General features: G+C 38.2%; 1 protein-coding gene across 1 annotated transcript in view; it reads left to right on the plus strand.

Moving 5' to 3' along the window:
- cnksr3 (cnksr family member 3) overlaps positions 1-20,070 on the plus strand; it is a 51,306-nt gene that overhangs the window by 12,935 nt on the left and 18,301 nt on the right. Inside the window, exons 2-8 of the mRNA XM_042503961.1 lie at positions 5,507-5,670; positions 12,947-13,149; positions 14,498-14,585; positions 16,823-16,864; positions 18,915-19,034; positions 19,376-19,435; positions 19,552-19,620. Of these exons, the coding sequence (XP_042359895.1) occupies positions 5,507-5,670; positions 12,947-13,149; positions 14,498-14,585; positions 16,823-16,864; positions 18,915-19,034; positions 19,376-19,435; positions 19,552-19,620 (746 nt within the window). The remainder of the gene's footprint in view (positions 1-5,506; positions 5,671-12,946; positions 13,150-14,497; positions 14,586-16,822; positions 16,865-18,914; positions 19,035-19,375; positions 19,436-19,551; positions 19,621-20,070) is intronic.

A 20,070-nucleotide genomic window follows, 5' to 3' on the forward strand; every position in this document is an offset into this window, starting at 1 on the left:
CTAAAGGGGAAGTCGGACAGCAGCTGTACAGCGAGTACAGAGAATGTTTTTACTATTTTCACAATCCATCATGTATTACTTTACCCACCCATAACCCATCCATGTGCGTGATGGGTAGCAGGAAAATATCCCATCATACAGACTTTAGGTTTTTGTAGGTCAATAGTGGAATCGCTTTCTGCTGCCTCAAAATAGTAATACTCAACAATGTGTATGACCACACCTCATTTTAAGACCTACCTGCCCATAGGCGCACAGATGGGTGCATTTGCTGCCTCCACAATGTGGACGCTGTCTGTGAAAATGACATCTGCATCAGTCTGAAACTACAGTGACAGTTGCTCTGTGCTCTGAGTAGCTTTTTTCGCTAGGTGTAACGTTTATTGTCCAAATGAAGATTAATCTGAGGCTGAAAATAGTCCCCATCAGATGTAGCATTTCCTCCAGTTTGTCTGATAAAAGCTATAGTGACCAGCTTTTTTGTTCAATACTGAGACTGTTTTTAAACATGAAATGTTTCATTTGTGTTTTTAAAGATTTACGTTGTCATTACGAGGAAACAATTGGAACTGAGAGCCACAGACAGGAAGTTAGAAAGCATTAAGAGCTGGACTAACACATTGTTTTTGTGTTTTCATGATATTAGATGACAGAATTATCGAGGCAACAGGACTTACTGTGCGAATCACACTCGACATTAAGTTGTCATACATAGATCTGGTAAAGGCATATGGTTTGTAGGGAACCTGAATTTGTTCAAATAAAACTTTATTTGGCTTTAGGATGGAAAGTTAGTGGTTTTATTTGAGGGAGGTGAATGAATTTTGTGTGTGTGTGTGTGTGTGTGTGTTTTAGCTTGTTTGGCCCGCTGTGTTCCCATCTGGATGGTGCTGTGAATATTTTATCATTTGAGTGTGAAGAAATGTGTGAGTAATGGGGTGTTTTCAGAGTTTTACATTGCAGATCAACATATTTTGAAACATCCAACATTTCTTTGGAAAAAGGTCATTGCAGTATTTTGAAGGTAAATTAATTAAACTGGTAAAAAAAAAAAAAAAAAAAAAATGAGATCTCACCCTACTGGAGGACTTGTTTTTCATGTTTCAGGCTGATATGGTCAGGCACAACAACATTTAAGCACATATTATCATAGTTTTTAATACCGACTGTCAAGTTTATTTTTGAAGTTTATCTAAAGCATCTTCAAGTCATGTAACTTGTCAGTAGTTTTTGCAGTGTTCATGCAAACAGCCACAGTTTGCTGTGTTTCATTAATCCTGCTGCTTGAGAAGCATCTCTGAAGCCAAAAACACAAACCGCTCAGCAGTATTTCAGTGTGGTGATCCTGCTCGTTCCTCCAACGTCTGCCAGACGTTTGAAGCCAATTTCCAACAGTGTGGGCCAAGCGCCAAACCCAACAGCAATGTTCAAAATGTGGAATGAGAGAAATGCCTCAACTGTCACATAAATTAATGACATATTATTTCTCACGAGAACATTGGATCCAGCTCTGGATGCTGGCACTGTGCCGGACTCTGGAAACATTGTCATTTTATATTTCAGGTTATTCCACAGTGTAAATGTACATCTTTAGTGTGTTTTATTTTAAACCAAATTGAAAACAGATCTGATGAGAGTACTTTCATTTATTTAAAAAAAGAAAAGATAAACGTCCATGACTCGAGCAAACAGTTGAGGCTGTTGAATGTGGACACGTAGGGAGGCTTTGCCTGGTGTTGTCATGCTTTCATTAGCAGGTGATTTGGCTGTCGCGTGACATTTAGCCGACCCTGCTGTGCCGCTGAGAGATTATCGGCCTCCTCGGGTGTCAGTAATGTGATCCAGGCTGTCGCCAACACATTCCTGATAACCACAAACTCTCGCCAGCTCTGACAAACACTGAAAAGAGTTTTGTTTGAAATGTGTCTGCATTTTCACCATCAAATCTTCCATTATGGAGTTTAGAGGGGTGTGTTTGAGGCAGGGAGTTATCAGAGAATCTTTCTGTGGAAGTTTGGGAATATAATGAAAGTTTGCATCTGGGCATCTCTCCGGGGACATGTAGGAGCAGAACACGTTTTCTGACTTGTGTCACAAGTTTGTGGCAGCAGCTAAACTGGAACAAAAAAACAAAACAAACTAGTTAAGAAGGAAATCTGTAGTGTAAATTCGGGGCTGCTAATATTAATATGCTGTCTTTTGCTCAATGTTAAGATGAAAATAAAAAAGCAAAATAATTTCTAAAAAATTCAGATTTTCAAGTTGTTTTTTTTATCATAGCAATGTGGGTAGTTTCCCCCCAAGAAGTGAGCATCAAACTGTGTCCTGTATTGTAAAAGTGGAGGCTGAAAGAAAAAAATCCTATCAAATGGTAAAACCAGGAAGTGCTGATAAAATATTACCCAAGATTCTGTTACTGCAATGCCTATTTTCATCCTTAAATGTTTTCAGAAACAGGTAGCTGCAACAGAGTGGTGAAGGGATGAAGTATTTTTGTTGGCCAACGAGGAAGGTAGCATCGAACTGGTTCCCTCGTCAAAAACCTTATGGGATTTTTGAATGGGATTTGCGATTATCACCAAAAATAAGCTCTGTGACGAACACAAGTTTATGAGATTGAGAGGTTTTCTTTAGCATGTTAATCTTCACAGATGAACACCACTTTTGTGTGTTTTGAAGTCTAAATGAAATTGCCAGAAGCAAAAAGCTATTGTTAGGCTATACACAAACTACAGTACATCGCAGTCGCACAACTTAAACATCACAACTACAAACACTGTCAAAATAGGTTAAAACATGATCTAAAAATATTATAAACAGATAAATCTACTAATCTGCTATCTAATTTCAGTAAATTAATGGTACCACTTTGAAAAACTTTGAAGTTGTAACTTTTATTTCTTAATTTTTAGTAATGAATTAATCGAATGATCGATCTATAATAAATCCTTGTTTGTTGCTGTAAATGAGGTCCACTACGCTAAGGCTGCAACTAATGCTGCAATTAATTTATCCTTATTTTTTTGCCGTAAAAATAAATAAATAAATCCATCACAAGCCCAGAGCCCGAGGTGACATCTTCTTTTCATCTTTTTTCTTGTCCGACCAACGGACCAGAACACTAAAATATTGGTTTTAGTGTCATAAGAAAGAAAAGATACAAAAGTGACATTTAAAGGGGGGCAAAAATGACTTCAATGATCTAGTGCTTGTCAAAGTTGTGGGTTTATCTTGTCTTTCTATATTTATCAATTAATTGACCAATGCAGATGACTTACTTCACTTGTTTGATAAGTTGCCAAAGACCAAAGTGTTAATTAGGAGCCAAACAAAGGTTAATTTGTTATTCTGCCATATTTTAAATTTTGAGCATAAAGACATGATTGGTTCTTCATTGTAAAAAGTCTCACAGTGCTCCTTGGTGTCAGTGAATTGAGCTGCTGACAACACAGAGGTGTCACATCAGCAGTTAGTTAAAGAGGAATGTTTCCTCCCTGCTGTCAGCGTGACTGTCGGCCATCTGTCGTCCTGCGTGTCCGCCTGAAGACAAACTGGAGTCACGGAGTTTCCTCAAGACACTTTAATGACCACATGCAGGGGCAGTTGTTTTCTTCTCCACTGTTCACACCAGCTCAGGCATTTTGTTGGCCAGTTGATCCGGCCCGCCGTGAAGAGCTTCAAAACATCTGCCATTTGGTGGACAAGGCACTGCACAAGCTTTTGCAAACTAGCATGTATTTTTAATTTAGGGTTACTCAGCAAGAGTGGAATTAAACCTTGCTCTGAACAGTTTAGTATGTATAAATGTCAGCTTGTAAGTGAATCACTAATTGGTAATAAATTCCATGTTGTCCTTGCTGAAATGCTATTTTAGTGTCTTAATGTAACGGTGGTGCCGTTTCTTAACTTTTAACTTACATATGAGGCAGTTTGGTGTACTAATTAGCTGCATTAAGGAGTGAATGCAACCAGGGCTGCAACTTATCTTGCCAATTATTTTCGTAATTAATTGATTGGTCAGTAAACTGTCCATCACGTGTTTCCATTGGCTGAGGTAAAATTCAGTAATATTGTGTGTTTTATTTAACTAATTGTCAAAAACCCAAAAGATAAGAAATTCACAACTATAGAAAACCAGCAAATAATCCCATTCTTTTAGAATTTTTGCTTAAAATATTTTGATCAATCAACCAAATTATTAAAATGTGAAAATCATGTTTTGTTTGTTTCTAGTTTTTCAGTGGTTTTAACATATTAAATAGAGAATCACTGAACCAGCGTTTACAATAAATAGAGCACATTTTACATTTTAAGATGAATTCTTGTTCTAATCAATAATGTGAGCTGCTGAAATGTGAAAAAAAAAGAGTCTGCCTGCAAAATATTCGTAGGTGTTTCAGTCCTTTACAAACCAAACACATCCAAGTACCCCCGAGGTGAACACTTTGTCTGCTTTTACTGATGTGCATCAGTAGACTCGTGCTGAATATTGGTTGATGCTTCTCTATTGATCCAGCGGTGAGAACTCTTTTATCTCATCTCCCGCTGCTTCTACTCTCAGAGAAAGGTCACAGGTCAGAGTTCAGGGTCGGGTATAGAGAGGCGCCACTGGAGCTGGCGATGTCTCGCTCACAGTCACATGAGGTCGTAGGGATTGAATCAGGGGTTCTGCCTGAATGGTCCGGGTCTCATCTGCTAGCCCTGCAGGATGGATTTATTGATGGACAAAAATATCTGAACATTGGTGCATTTAGTGTTAATTGACAGGAGTCAGGGTGGTTGACAAATTTCCACCCTGGTGGACAATAAAGATATATTCTGTTCTATTGTTGTAATAAACTTAGCCTTGACATCTTTGTTTTACATTGAAATTCAATAATTACCTTTAAAAATAAGTGGATGTTATTGAGTTGTCTCTGATTAAGTTTTAAAGTTTTTGTAAACTTTATGACATATATGATATGACAGTTTTTTTGACCCTCTAACAGATGCTACTTAAAGCCAATACATTTAGAAACCTAGACATGGTAGCTAAAGCTGGAGTTTCACTGTAATGTTGAGTCAAACCTTAACACTGATCACCAGTGAGAGATAGTAGATTAGATGGTGATGAATATAAGAGATCAAACCGAGGACCTTCGGTGTGAAAGGGGAGGTGTGGTGAGGTGGCAGCGTGGCGTTAGCTGTGATGGATCAGCAGGAAGAGTCAATAAGTCACTGTTGACTCAGCAGCTTTGTTTGCTGTCAAACTTGAATGGATCATAACAGACTTTCACTGAAACTCAGCTGCTGAAAGAAAATTCTGTCTTGGTATCGTTTACTTTCTCACACGTGTGTGATGCTTGTCAAGTTCCTCCTCTCTTGCCAGTTTAATGCAGTCAGTAAATTCAAAATAACCTAGAAAAGCACAGAAATGTTCTAATAAAGCTGAGGGAGTCATGTCTCTCTCTTTACTCCCACCTCAGTGTCCCCTCTCAGTGTGTTGTGTCTCTGTCTGCCCCTTTAGGTCTGGATGACAGCGTTCAGCAGTACATCCCGTCCTTCCAGCGCCAGCAGGTGGATGGGGAAAAGCTGCTCAGGATGTCCCACCAGGAGCTGCTGTCTCTGGGCGTGTCGCGGGTCGGACACCAGGAGCTGGTGCTTGAGGCCGTGGATCTTCTCTGCGCACTGGTCAGTAAGCAATCACATCTTTAAGGAAACTTCATCACTGTCAGGGTCTTTCCTTGGGATGTATATTAGTGGAGTGACATAAAAAAAAATCCACAACTCAGTATGTATGTTTATGTGTGTAATGTTGCCATGGCGACAGTGAGTGAGCCTTGGGCTACAACTTTTTTGAGCCTGTATTTGTGCACATTCTAGTCAATTTGCACTGTGAAAAATCAGGCTAGATTAGCTGTCTGCAGTCCCTGTTTGCACTGTAACCATGGAAACAGACAACTGTTACTGGATTACTTTTGATACTGAAGAAATGGTAATAAGGGGGTTATCCTCGGGCAAGTTTTGGAGTGTCTGTTTTTATGTGATTGCTAAGCAGATTTATGGATGTTTTAAGCAGTTGACATCAGAGATAATTTTACATTCAAGAAATGGAAGAGTTAAATTCTATAAAAACTTTAGAAATATATGCTGCATTTAAGTTTTAAAGTACCCTAATAGCTTAATATTTCCGAGGAGAAGTATAAGGTGAGGTCTTAAGTCATAAGGTGCATCTTTTTTTCTATTAAGCAAACAGTGTGTTTAAAATGTGACTCTGACCACTATTTCCTAGATTTAGACCGCATGTGTTTGTATAAGGAGGTGGGAGGATGACATGAAAACAGAAAACCTAAGTTTCTCTTTTTTATTTTTTGATGTGTGTCCCTTTTTATCATTCTGTGTCCCCTCTCTAAATTTGGATACATTTGTGGGTCAGTGAATGCAGCACAGGCAGAGCACTCCAGGAGTTCTTCTTTTTCTCAACAGCAGTTTGTGACACACAGGTTGGATAATTGATCCTTGATCCCTTCAGAACTGATTTGATCAGATCGAAGGATGAAAGGAGCAGTAAGTGAAAGGAAACTTTTAGACCTCGCAGAATGAAGTTTGACTTTTAACTTTTTTCACTTTCAACACAACTGACGTTCTACTGTTCCATCTGTGTGGAACATCCGCTCCAAGAGTGTGGTGCAGTCAGTAGTCAAATGGGAAACCCTGCTCTGACTCTGAAGAGAGACACAAAATGCTTCTTTCTGCACTAAGGTTTGATTATATTATGCTTAACTCAATGTGCTATTGAACAGCAGACACAGATCCACAGTGATAAAAACTCCTGTGGCTCTTGGTGGTGTCTTTTTCTCTGTTTGAATATGTAGTTAGAAGCTGCTTGTATGTGACTCACTCTGCTTACAGACTGTCTCTCTATATTGCCATCACTAATGAGCTGATATATTTAATGTGGCTGTTTACAGACAAACACTGTTACATAAGTTGGCTATTACAGTATTGATTTACCGTTTCTGTGTAATCCTCTCATTGTTCAGAACCACTATAATTTACTGGTTTCTCATTGGTTTTCATTGTACTGGTGATTCTACCTGTATGGGTTGGGCTCACCTGAGGAGCATGATGAAGCAAACAGTCAACAACCAACAAACCACCAAAGCTTTAAGGGTGAATCTTGCAGTTCTGTTCACCACATGCTGAGACAGTAGTTATTCTAAGTCCTGTACCAAACTCAAACATCTGTGTTCTGTTACACCCCCAAAAAATATTTGAAGCAGCACAAAGCAGCTTCACACACTGCTGACCTCAAGTTGCAGCGAGTTATCTGAATTTTTTTAGACCTCAGAAGCCACTAGAATTGCTGTAACATCTGCAGTTAGCATGGTGATGCTCATCAAATTATGTATGATCAATTTGTTGGGAAAAAAAAGGCAGGGCAAACAAAGCTTGGAAAAAGTCCTTAAAAAAATTATAAAAATTCTGTAATTCTGTTCTCTATATGATTTTAAATATTTAATTCTTATATATATATTACAGTTTTCCTTCTTTTTTCCCCAGACATTTTTCCTTTTTTTTCACCAATAATTTTCTAAATTTACTTGAAATTCATAGAACATTTCTTACCAAGTTGCCCATTGCTTTTTCCCCAATTTTTTGAAAGACATCACACTAATTTGCTCAGGTTTCAAAGGTTTACATACTTGTTAAAGGTGGAAAAATCATATATAATAGTAAAACAGGGACAGGGAATTTTGTACTACACAGTGAATACTATAAAAGTACTTTCATACATTTTTAGTAAGGTTTTGAATGCGGGGCCTATACTTGTACTGATGTTTTTACAGTGTGGTATCACTAGTTTCACTAATTAAAAGGATCACAATACTTCTTCACCCAAAAAGTACCATTATTAATACTCCTGGTCTCTTAATGAAGCTGTCCTGCTGCCAACAGCTTCAGAGCAGCGAAAACTTTTCTAAATACATGAATGTGTCCAATCTGAGCAAAAAAAAGTAGCTCCAAGTCCATCACATGGTCCGATTGCAGAGCTTTATACTGGTCCTGGCTCTCATGCCAGAGAATGTGCTGATGTAAATAAAATGCACTCTGTTAAATCTTTATCAGATCTGGCAATAAGCCTACACTGCTGGGCTGAATTCTGCTACACTGGAAAAAAAAAAAAAAAAAAAAAGATTGTTGCAAATGTTTCTGCAGAGAACTGATTTTCATTTTAAATAAGTTTAAAAGCAATTGTCCATTCACTCAGTTTGTTGCAGATGCAAATGCTGTGTTTTATTGTTCAGACTGAAACTAAAATATGTTGAAAATCTCTGAACGTCCTTTACCAAACGTTTTTTATACTTGTGTGGAAAAAAGGTATGAGTTCCTAAAACCAAAGCGATTACACGAAAACACTGCAGGTTTATCACAGCTTGTCTTTAAACATTAGAAATTAAAACATGAATAACCACATTAAAATTAAACATGGCAGTTTGCTCTGAAATTAACATATTTTGCCAAAATGAGCAAAGTTGTGAATTTTAAAGAGAAAAAAAAAAGAAATTTTCACAAAATGCCATTATATTTTTAAAATGTTTGTTTAAGATGCAGTATTTGACCTCCAAACACATCATGTCAAGAGCCAAGCATTTCTTTCAACCAGCAAAGTTCCTGTTTCAACCAGTAAAAGTGTTGTCCTGCAGACAGAGCCCCTCAGTCAGCTGTTTATGAGCTCTGACTGCCTGTGTCACAGAGAAAAGGAGGATTTACAGTCAGTGCTGAGATTTCATGGTGTAACTGAACTGAATGGGAACCAGCAGGCTTTTTTAAATGGAGCCTGACACTCTGCTGTCACCGCTGACAAACAGTGAAAATAAAAGGAGCACAGAGACAGTTATTAGACATAATGCTGCAATTTAAAGTTGTGATAAAGCTTGGTAAATGCAGATTACTTCAGGGAATCACATTCTAAAATCCCTTTACACTGTTTTAGGTGTAAGAATGAAAGATGGTTAAAAGGGTCTTTTTTTGCAGTGTGGGACTTACCCAGAAGTTGTCAGTCATTTAATCAGTGCGTGAAAAATGTGCTAATGGGCTGAGATAAGTTTGTTTTTTGATATGACTCAGCTTGCTGGAAGTAAATGGTGACATTATCTTGAAATAAAGCAGATCAACGCAAGCTAACGGTTCCTCTGGTTCTTACTGTAGTCCAGGTAGTCAGTTCTGTATTTCAGTTTTTATTTCTGTGTTTCCGTTTAGGTCAGTAGTCAGTAGCAGTTTTAGTCAGAAGTCAGTAGCCTCCGGTCTATGCCATGAACACAGAGGTCAAAAAGTGAGGTTCCCCTTTTTGTAAAATTAGCTTACCTGCATATCTGTGGACCGTGGTAAAATGTCCAAACTTCATAATTATGGCACAGAGTTACACTGAAAAATAACCAAATAGATTAAAGGTTAAAGAGCATCAAAACAATGACCAGTGTTCCACATGAACATAATATAATCTGGTAAAGTTACCAGTTTGGGTTATTTATTTCCCATAAGACATTTCTGTATATGTGTTTTTAATCCTGTTTCAGATTGTTCCATATTTAGCGGATATGTATATTTAGTTTCACCTTTGTTCTTCTCTCCATCCTTCTTTCTTAATTCTTTCTCTTATTGATGAGCAGCTTAAATTACATTTAATGGGGACCTTATATGCTCAATTTCAGGTTCATACTTGCATTTTAATTTTCAACTAGAAAATGAGTACGTGTTGTAATGCTCAAAAAACACAAACTGCACTTTCTACCATGACTATAATCGGGGAGAAATTAACAACAACAGTAACCAAGAGTACTGACAGTACATTTTTCCCTGACATTAGCACGTAGGTGCATGTAGCAATATACTTGCAGCTGAGAAATGACTATGTTTAACAGAGCTTTCGACTGTTAAATATCACCAATCTAAACACAATTGGACATGTTCCAGCAGAAATATGAAGTGTAATTGGGGAAAAATCAATGACCTCAGCAACCAAGATTGCATATTTCGCTGATAGCTGTTAGCATGTAGCTACATGTAGCATGTAATGTAAACACTTGCAGTAGTGTGTCCAGAACAGGTGATAATATAAAGAAATTTGTTGTTAAAGTAAGAAAAAACATTGGAAACAGAGTATTCAGAACGGTCAGAAGCCAGGTGTTTTTGCTCACAGGGAATGCTTTTCCCTGTGTTTATCTCATTATTTGAAACTTTGGCCACATTTGGTATGAACATTCAACATTGTAACATTCTATATATGACAGAAAATAACATTAAGCATAATAGGTTCCTTTTATGAATGTAGCATAGATATCATTGAACTTATTGGGGGCTGTGGCTCAGATACAGAGTGGGTTGTTTAATTATTGGACAATTGACAGTCAAAGTTTTGTTGGGCCAAATACTGAACCCCAGTTTGCAATTTGTCATTGTGTTTGAAAGTTCAACAGTGAATGGGTGAATGTGGCTCTGTAGTGCTTTAGCACTTTAAATGGTTGAAAGGAGCTATACAAGTGCAACTCCATTTGCCAAAGTTAAGGCTGAAAAACTTGAAAAACTTTGACGCCTCTGTGACAAAATCCTCTTAACTCAATGTTCACTAACTCGATTTTTCCAGGGCTTTTGATTTTCCTAAGTGAATGGAACGACCAATGGTGTCATTATGATACCCAAGTTCAGAATTTGGACATGACATCACACTGAAGAGAATCATGAATATAGATCTTTCATCAGCAGCATTTCCAGTGTTTCAGGGAGAGTTTTCCTGTCAAACTCAATTGAAGGTCAGGGGACGTTTTTGTGGATATTTTTGCAGCACAGAGTTGAATTTACTGTTCTCTGGTGTGGAGCAGGAAACAGATGTCACCCCTCCCACCTGTCAGAAAGACCCCCCACCCTTCCCCTGACACACACACACACACACACACACACACACACACACACACACACACACACACACACACACACATTCAAACACAGGAGAGGAAGAGCCGTTGCAGTTTTGTTCCAGCAGCAGTTTCCACTGGCTGTCAGATGATCAGATTTCCACCTGAGACCCATTCAGTGGAGCAGGAGACACTTTCAAACACTGCAGCTTTATTATGAGAGTTAAAAGAACAAAGTCATGCTGTTAGGATTGCTTACTTAACAATACAGCCCCAAAAGTTGCGCAGTTAACTAAGCAATCTAAACGACATGAGTGTTTTTGTGTTGCAAAAGGGCTACTGAAGATAAATAAATCTCCTTACATTACATGCTAAGCTAAGTAAGCTTAGACCCACAGACCAGGATTTCAAAATAGCTTCACCATCAGTTCCTACTTGTTTTGTTCTCAAAGTGGTGCATTGAGTTTGAAGTATTGTTTTGTCTTTTTCTGATGAGTATTGAATAATTAATTATACAAAAAAACATTTTGGTGTTGTATTAAGACTTTAAAGAGTGTTCAAATGTGACAAACAGAACAGTTAGAAGTGTTTTTGTATAATTTTAGTCAGGTTTATTCTTGATTAAAGCATTCTGGTATGAACGGAGCTGATTAATTGATTAGTTGAATGTCAGAATTAGTAATTGGTTTATTAATTTAGTCATTTCTAGCATTTTATAAATTAATCGGGAAAAAAAGTTCTGTCATCAACAGTGACAATAATGATAAGTTGCAGCTTTAGTGGCGTGTTTCTGTTAAAATCTTCAGTTTTTCAGTACAACTTGTTATTTATAATTATGTCTTTGGATCTTCGGCCAACTGAAGTAAAACTCAAATGTGTGTTTAGTCGGATTAACAGACAGATTTGCCTGTTTTACTTCAACAGAGGTCTAACTTCATTTCAGAGCATTTTTCTGATTGGCATATGTGATCATTTGGCTTCAGCATTATTTGAAAGTTTACCTGTAACATGATTTGGACTCTGCCAGGTGTCATGTTTTGTTCAGATGGATATATGTGGGGGTTTTGTTTTTTTTCACAGTGCAGTCAGCCGACAGATGAAATGTCAGTTTGGCTGCAGATGTTTTTATTGGCTCTGAGTGCCACAATGCCTCAAACATCTGGGCTGCCTCGGGCCAGCCAGCGTGTTCGCACAGTCAGCTAAATGAACAAATTATAGATCCATTAGAAACTTATAAGTTTGAAAGACTCATCCAGAAGTTAGGGTCAAGGTCAAATCATAGCTGTCCTGATTAACTTATGACCTCACTTGTTGTGTTCTGTTAAAGTTCAGACATTTATTGATTGATAAACAGATTGATTCATTCATTGTTTGAGGGTGTGCTTGTTTTGAAACGGCCATTTTTATGCAGTGAACAACAGCATGAGATGTTCCAGCATCATCTCTTACTCTGCCTCTTATATTTCTTAACAAGTCAAAAAATGTTTTGTTTATGTTTATGTTTTGTCTGTGGTAGCCAAACCAAGTTCTTATTGTAAATACATTTTTGAATCTATCACAATTGCTGATCATCAACATTTCTTTTAGCTGTCACACCAGCTTACTTTGGGTTCGGATTTAGTTTGAGTGACTTGGAGGTGGTGTGTGGACTATTTTGTTTTAGTCAGAGTATCGTCATGGTGACTGGGTTTTAGGAATGTGTGTGTGTGTGTGTGTGTGTGTGTGTGTGTGTGTGTGTGTGTGTGTGTGTGTGTGTGTGTGTGTGTGTGTGTTTTGGTTTGGGGTGGGGGGGGTCAGTATTAATTAGGGGGCATGAGAATCTCCTGATCTGCAACATCTCTGTGTGTCATATATTTAAATGTTCTAAAATCAGTCAAATTTAAAATTTAGCACTTTAAAATCAATTGTGAAGATTAGATTAGATGTAAAGATCCCTCCTAATTTTAATAAATATACCCACAGCAACTTTAACAAATAATATTTGTATATATGGACTGGTTATGTTTAAAATGTAACAAAAACTTGACTTATTATTTTATTATTTTGGACAGAATTATGGTGTGGAGAAGGACAACCTGAAGACTCTGGTGGGAAAGATGAGAGCGGCGCACCACAACTTGAACAGCGCGGTGACGCAACGTAGAAAGAACCCTGCCTACCACAGCAAAATCTCCCATCAGCCCTCCAACGAGTTCCTGACTGCTGTGGTTGAGCTGATCGGAGCAGCCAAGAGTCTGCTGGCCTGGCTAGACAGGTGACACATATTGTTGCAGAGTTTAAACCAGACTTGTGTCATCTGAAGTTGCCTGTGGGAGTTTTCTGTTTCTGTAGGTGTGTAAGAGGAAAAAACAAAGTGTAAGAAAATGCACCCATCCCATAAACTCTCACTCTCGCACACGTAGTGACTCCAGCAGTTCTAGTGCTTGTAAACGTGTGTTTTGTCTGTCAGCTGTCAGTGCGTCTCTCTGTCTGCTGTTTGACTCCTTCAGGTTTTTCTCAGCTTGTATCAGCTTGAAGAACATTCCTGCTCTCTGCAGCTGCTAAACACAAACACTGACAAGTTTCTGCACTGACGCCCATAATACACCTGACATCTGTCGTGTGTCAAATTATGCACACACCGCTGAGATGTGGCTTGATAGCATTTCATTGAATTTGAGTCTAGTATCGAATGCAAATAATTAAGAGTGTAATGGGGTTCAGATTTCTACTTAAAGATTCAATGGAGATGTGTAATCATCCCTCGGAGGCTACGAGGGCACTAGGTCCAATTAATGTTCACTACCTTTAGTTGCAAAGTGACGATGAGGTAACGACAGAAAATTTTAATATAAAATGTTGATTTAAAGGACCTCACAGGTACAGCTGGATTATTTGAGCCTCCAAATCACAAGCAAAGAATTTTTCCTTTTTTTCCTTAAAGAATTATCCAAAATTGGTTGCTCGATCATCAAATTAGTTGGCAATTAATTTAATAGTTGACAACAAAATGATCAACTGTTGCAGCTCTATTGCTGTGGTGGTCAGCAGCACTGACTTTGAGTAAGATGTTTTCCTCAGATCTTTCCTAAAGTAAAAAGCGTGAGGAGAGGGGCTCTCCGGTGGCTTTGGGGTTTAGACACTGACCATAATCTGCAAAGTCACCAGTCCAAATCCAACTATTGTCCTCCCAAAGGCATAACATGTCCAACAAATAAGAATAAGATAAATAATAAATAAGAAAGATTGGCTCTTCACAGCTCACGCCTTTGTCTTCGGGACACATGCACTTTGTTGAACTTTGATGCACTGTTAGTACCACAAAACAAATGTGGGGAAATGTGTTTAAATACATTAGACCCTTTTTTAAGTCATCATGGCTGTTTTAAAAAAAGAACATCCTGTCGCAAAAACATAAACCACGAGCAATACCTGGCAAGGTGTGTTACTCATTTTAAGTGTTTAAATATTTGAAAAAGACATCGGTCTTAATGCGTTTGGTCAAGCAAAACAGAACATACATTCAGAGCCTGATCACAAAGACTCCTGACAGTATCAGCGCTAGCTCGTGGTTTTACTGCAGGTCACCTCACTGTAACAAAACCACTGTTCTCTCTTTCCAGGACTCCTCTGACGAGCGCCAACGACTTCACCTCCACCAAAAGCAGAATCATCCAGCTCTGTCTGGAGCTCACTTCCACCGTCCAGAAGGTCAGTGAAGCTCAACTCAACTTTTTCAACAAAATCTTTAGCAACTCTGATTCTTAAAAGTCTCTGATGTTTTCGAATGTTAAGGGGACATCAGAGACCGAAAGAAGGCCGTGACTTCTCCTGTTGTGACCCCTCACACTGTTTATTTACAGGCTTTGATGATAATGAACCACATATCTCCTGTTTACAAGTGCAAAGTCCTTTTGATGATGATTCTCTTTCAGATATCCGTGTTACCAAAACTAGAGAGAATTTTTACATTTTAACGGCTTAATCTTTTATCACCAGCTTTGTCCTTCAAGTACTTAAAGGAGCTTCACGCAATTTTTACATCTAATCATTAATGAAAATTTTAAATCTTGTTACAATGGCAGATCACATGATACCTGCTTTAGCCAATAAAAGACTTCAAAGTTGTGGTTACACACAGCAGCATTCATGAGACATTTATTATGTATAACTTTACAAGTCACTTAGGGAGGGTAAAATAATAAAAATAAGATATGGCAGGTGTTTCCAATATCGACAAAAAGTCAGATTCCTAACCAAAACAAAGCACAGGTGAAATTTGGAAAGTAGGTTATCAGGATTCACAGATGCAGTCAGACATTTTTTACAGCGTGTCACCTCCCTGCATGTTTCTGTGCAGCGCTGAGGCGTCGCCCCGCCGTGCTGTCATGCAATCATCCTGTCAGCCCGTTTGCAGGGAGCTGTTATTTCACCGACCGCAGGAGGAATCCTCTCAGTGTCTCTGGGAGGCGTTTGTGGTCCCTCCCTCTGGTTTCACTCTCATGTAGGCTGTCATTTCTCAAATATTTGCTTTCCCGTTGATTCCTTTCTCTTTTTTCTCTGTTTACCCACACTCAGTTCTTCACACAGACAGGCTTCTGAAAAGGAAAGATACCTCATTTGATGAGATGGGGAAGTCTACCTCTTTTATATCAGGCAAAACATTTTTAATTTAATATTTTTCTTGTTCTCAACAATTCCCATAAAAAAAGACCAGAACCAACAATGCGTCTCTCAATGCTTTCTGACTCTAATGTTCCCATCATTCACTTATAATTCACCTGAAAATATTTCCAAAGGTGGGCTAAACTGCTTTGTTTCTTATCTCCATGTTCCTTATTTCCACTGAAGTGAGTAGTATATTATGCTTTATATTGAGTACGATTTGAAAATCTGCACCCAGTTTGTTGCCTCTCATGTAGGATCTCATCGTGACATTTGAGTCAGATTACAGTAAAGAAGGCATTCTTTCAAGAAATCAGTCAAAGCTCTCCAAGGATTTTACTCATGAAGAACATTTCACTTGTCAGTTCTGAAAACAGTTGCAGAATTTCTCCTGTGGTGCTTGAGGAGCTTTTTTTTCCTTTTTTTTTTTTCATCAGAAAAAGCCTGGACAAATGTTACTGCCTACCATCTTGTAGCAACTTGAGAAACAAGTTTTAGATATTGTCTGTCATGCAGTGGTTAAATGTATTATTTTATTCAAAGAGCAAAAAAAGTCTTTGAGGGAACATCATTTTTGTTAAATGACTTACTGGGTTTTTATCTTTCTGACTTGGATGTTATATAATTCCTAACCTCAGCTAAGGCTGCAACATCTCATCAGATAGAAAACGCCTCGTGTTTGTTTACGTGCATTCCTGTAAACAAGAGTGAATGCATTCAGAATTAGAAATACTGCAGCCATTAGTCCAAATTCCCCCTCCTATAAAATGTAACATTTTACATTTGATCTCCCTGCATTATTGTCTGATTGTTGTCCACTGCATTGCTCTTTCTATATAACATCTTTATTTCTACTTTAAGTGTATGATGTCGACTGAAAATTGTTTTTCTGTGCAGCTTTTCTTTCAAATGATGAAACCATTAGTCTGTGGGGTCAAAAAGTTTGTCATGTGACTTTCTTTAACTATTATCTAGCCCAGAATGTTGTCATCTGTCCCTGTGTCTCATCCCTCTTCAAAATAAAATCACAAAATCAGAGGCAAGATCAAGAAATTAATGACATCATTCGGTTCATTTGTCTGTATTTCAAAAGTGTTTTATTCTTTATCTGTATGAATTCAATTTAGTGTCTTAAATGTAAGAGTCACTTTATTTCATAAACAGAATTTGTCTCTTGTCTTGATTAAAAATACAGACAATTGTAGTCTTTTTTTAGGATTGACATGTTAGTAGTCTTGCAGTGTGAAGTCCACCTGTCAGTCTGTCTGTCTCTTTATTTGCAGGACTGCACTGTGTACGAGATAGAGGAGAAGATTCTGGAAGTGGTGAGTACTGCTTCTCCTTTTTTCTCTGCTATGGATGTTTGGAGATGCTAATCGGAAACACACACAAACACGCACATTGAACATCACGGGACACTCAGCACAAGACAGGAAAAGGAAATGTGTGTTCACTGACTGTGTGTGTGTGTGTGTGTGTGTGTGTGTGTGTGTGTGTGTGCGCGCGCGCGTGTGCGCAGATTTGTTTATTCAGCTCAGGATCTACTTCCTGTCTTAGATAACACTTCCTGTTGGTCGTCCTGTTGTTCCCAGAACACTGCATCAGCCGATGTTAAAACACTTTCCCTCCTGACTACCTTCTAATGTGACCTTATGACCTCTGACTTGCCTCTAATGACACATCATCTTTTAGTGTAGTTGCAGAGGTCAACACTTGTATCACTAATAATGCTGTACATCCTGGTCTCCTAAATGTAAATATTCTGGAGCAGCAGTGAGACCGGCTCTCAGGACTGTTGCTGATGCTTCAGCATTTCGTATTGCCTTTCAACAAACAGCATTGTCGGCATATTGAGTAATTTGAGTAGTGACACATTTTGAGATGTCTCAGTTCCTCAGTAAGAGTGACGGTTCAGTTTGTTTGTCCAGGTGACAAAAGGGAAAACACTGCAAAGATAGACAAAGGAGCAGGAGCCTCCCTCCAACAATCCCCACCACCACTGACACACACAGGGGGGTTTGAAGCTTCTAATTGTTTACAGTCAGTAATAAGACAGCTCTCCGTCCCAGAGATGAGCGTGTAATTTATAAAAAAGCAATAAAAAACACCAACATTTTCAAATTAAAAGAAAAAAAGGAATTAACTTTCCAGAGGAGCATGTTTTTCTGGTTTACTTATAATTTCCTGCCCGTTTGTTTTTTCCTGATCACCTCCCTGTGTCCCATGAGAGCTCAGACGCCCCCGCTGCGCTTCAGGGCTCGGTGTCTCCTCAGAATGATGATAATATGAGGCTGTGTTCAGTTTGTGTAGGCCTCAGGCTCCGGGAAGATCCTTTTGTCTGTTGTTTAACAAAACCAACAACTAGAGCTATGCAGCATTTGGAGCTTTTATGTGATGTTATATTCTGATCTTGTTGGGGTTCGTCAGTCTATTTCTTCTCTCCCCTTTCCACAGAGAGGTCAGAGGTCAGGGACAGCTTTAGTGCCACAACAGCAACATTTTAGACTCATCAGAATGGACAATAATCATCATGGGAGATAAAAACTGGTATCAGATCACCGTGCTCTTTTTATATACAGTCAAATCAGGAAATTTATTGAGATAGATGTGTTAGTCTGAAATTAAACTGACTTTTAAAAACTTGACTGAAGGCTCCCTGAGGCTGTGAAACTTTCTCAGTGCACAAATAGCTGTGAAGAGTTTCAGCATGAATAGACACTGGTTAGGAAGGTTATTTTCATTATTGATTAATCTGCAGATAGTTTCCCTATTTATTGATTACTCGTTCATTTTAAAAACATAATAAGAAAGTATAAAATATGCAATTTTCACGGTACGATTTAACTCTCACAGCATGCAGTATTACACAATAATTGTCATCAACAGTTGCAATGACCCTTAAAGCCAGAAAAGGAAAACAGAAGGCTTTTGGGAGATTAAACAAACATTTTATTCTAATTTAAACTTGAGTAAAACGTCTTCTTTTTTTAAAAAATAATTCAATTAAAGTTGAGATTCTCCCTTGTTGATTTTTTTCCAATAAGGTAGATAAGCAAATGTGTACAGTATGATAAACGTCAATTGTCATACCTCGGTAAATCTTAAAACTGGTATACCGCTGCAACTCAAGTGTAAAAAATCCCATCAGTCTTCAGATAGTTTGTTCTGTTTGACCAAAAGTATAAAGTCTGAGAACCATGAAACATCAAATACTTAGCATTTTGGTGTGAAAATTTGACCTAAATCATTAATCAGTTATCAGAATAGATGATTACTTTTTATAAATCGAATAATCAATTAATCAACAAATCCTTGTGCTCCATGTGTGACTTAATCTTATTTTGGGAATCAAAACTGTTATGTTATGTGTTTCAGTCCCGAGCCCTGAACGCCATCTGTGAGAAGACGGTCCAGGTGACCTCTGACCCCTCAAAGAGCGAGCTGTCCTGCCTGGAGGAGGTGCACATCACCAACGTCAAGCCTGGAGAGGGACTGGTGAGCTCAGAGAATAAGTTAAAACAGCATTCAGGACAGACGTCATCATTTACATTCAGACCATATCAGCGGGACATCACTGTCAGATAAGTGGCAAGCACTGGAAAAAGAAAAACCCACAATCTAACCCGACTTCCCCCGGGAAACACTAACAGGTATTTTAGTGCTGCACCATGAACCACAATCAGCACCGAGTCCAAAACAGAAACAGATGTAGGTCTAAAAAGAAAAACCAGCACTGCAGAGAGGAATTACACAGAAACCACGTCAAGTTATTTATAGAGAAGATTCATATATAAATTGTCAAAGACTGACTTCTTTACGTGTGTTTAATCTTTCAGGGTATTTACATCAAATCCACATACGACGGGCTTCACGTCATCACAGGAACAACAGAGAATGTGAGTGTGCTGCTTGTTCTTCATCACATCTGCTGTTTTCTGGACTGGAGTAAAGAAATTAAATGTAATCAGTTAACCTTTTAACACAAGTGAAACAGTATGATTCTGCCCTTCAGTCTCCTGCGGATAAAACCCAGAGGATTCATGCTGGAGATGAAGTCGTTCTGGTCAACAAACAGACCGTGGTGAGTCAAAAGTTCACTCTTAGTTAAACATTTTTGAAAGTGCACTTACCTGCTTTTTTGCTATGCGTCAGATAAGAAGATTGATACCACTCATGTATGTACAGTAAATTTGAAGCTCATACTCATAAAGCTACGAAGATTTGAAAACTTTACTGATGTCATGGTTCAGTTGTGATAAAAGTTGACGTCTTGGTGGCTAATGAGATTTAAAGCTTAAGAAAGATTGCAATCAAAGCTATCTGTACTCTGGAAGTGAAAAAACTGCAAGAAATTTCCCAAAATGTTGAACTGTTCATTTGACCTTTTTATTTGATCAACAAACAAGTTTTTTGACTATATAGATCATCCATTGGTTGTTAAACAACATGTTCATTTATTTATTTATTTATTATAAATGAAAGTAATAAAGGTTAAAGTTTTAAGTCCTGTAAGCGCCCTCTACGATGTTCA

The sequence above is a fragment of the Plectropomus leopardus genome, chromosome 16 (genome assembly GCF_008729295.1).
Source record: "Plectropomus leopardus isolate mb chromosome 16, YSFRI_Pleo_2.0, whole genome shotgun sequence".
Taxonomy (NCBI): domain Eukaryota; kingdom Metazoa; phylum Chordata; class Actinopteri; order Perciformes; family Serranidae; genus Plectropomus; species Plectropomus leopardus.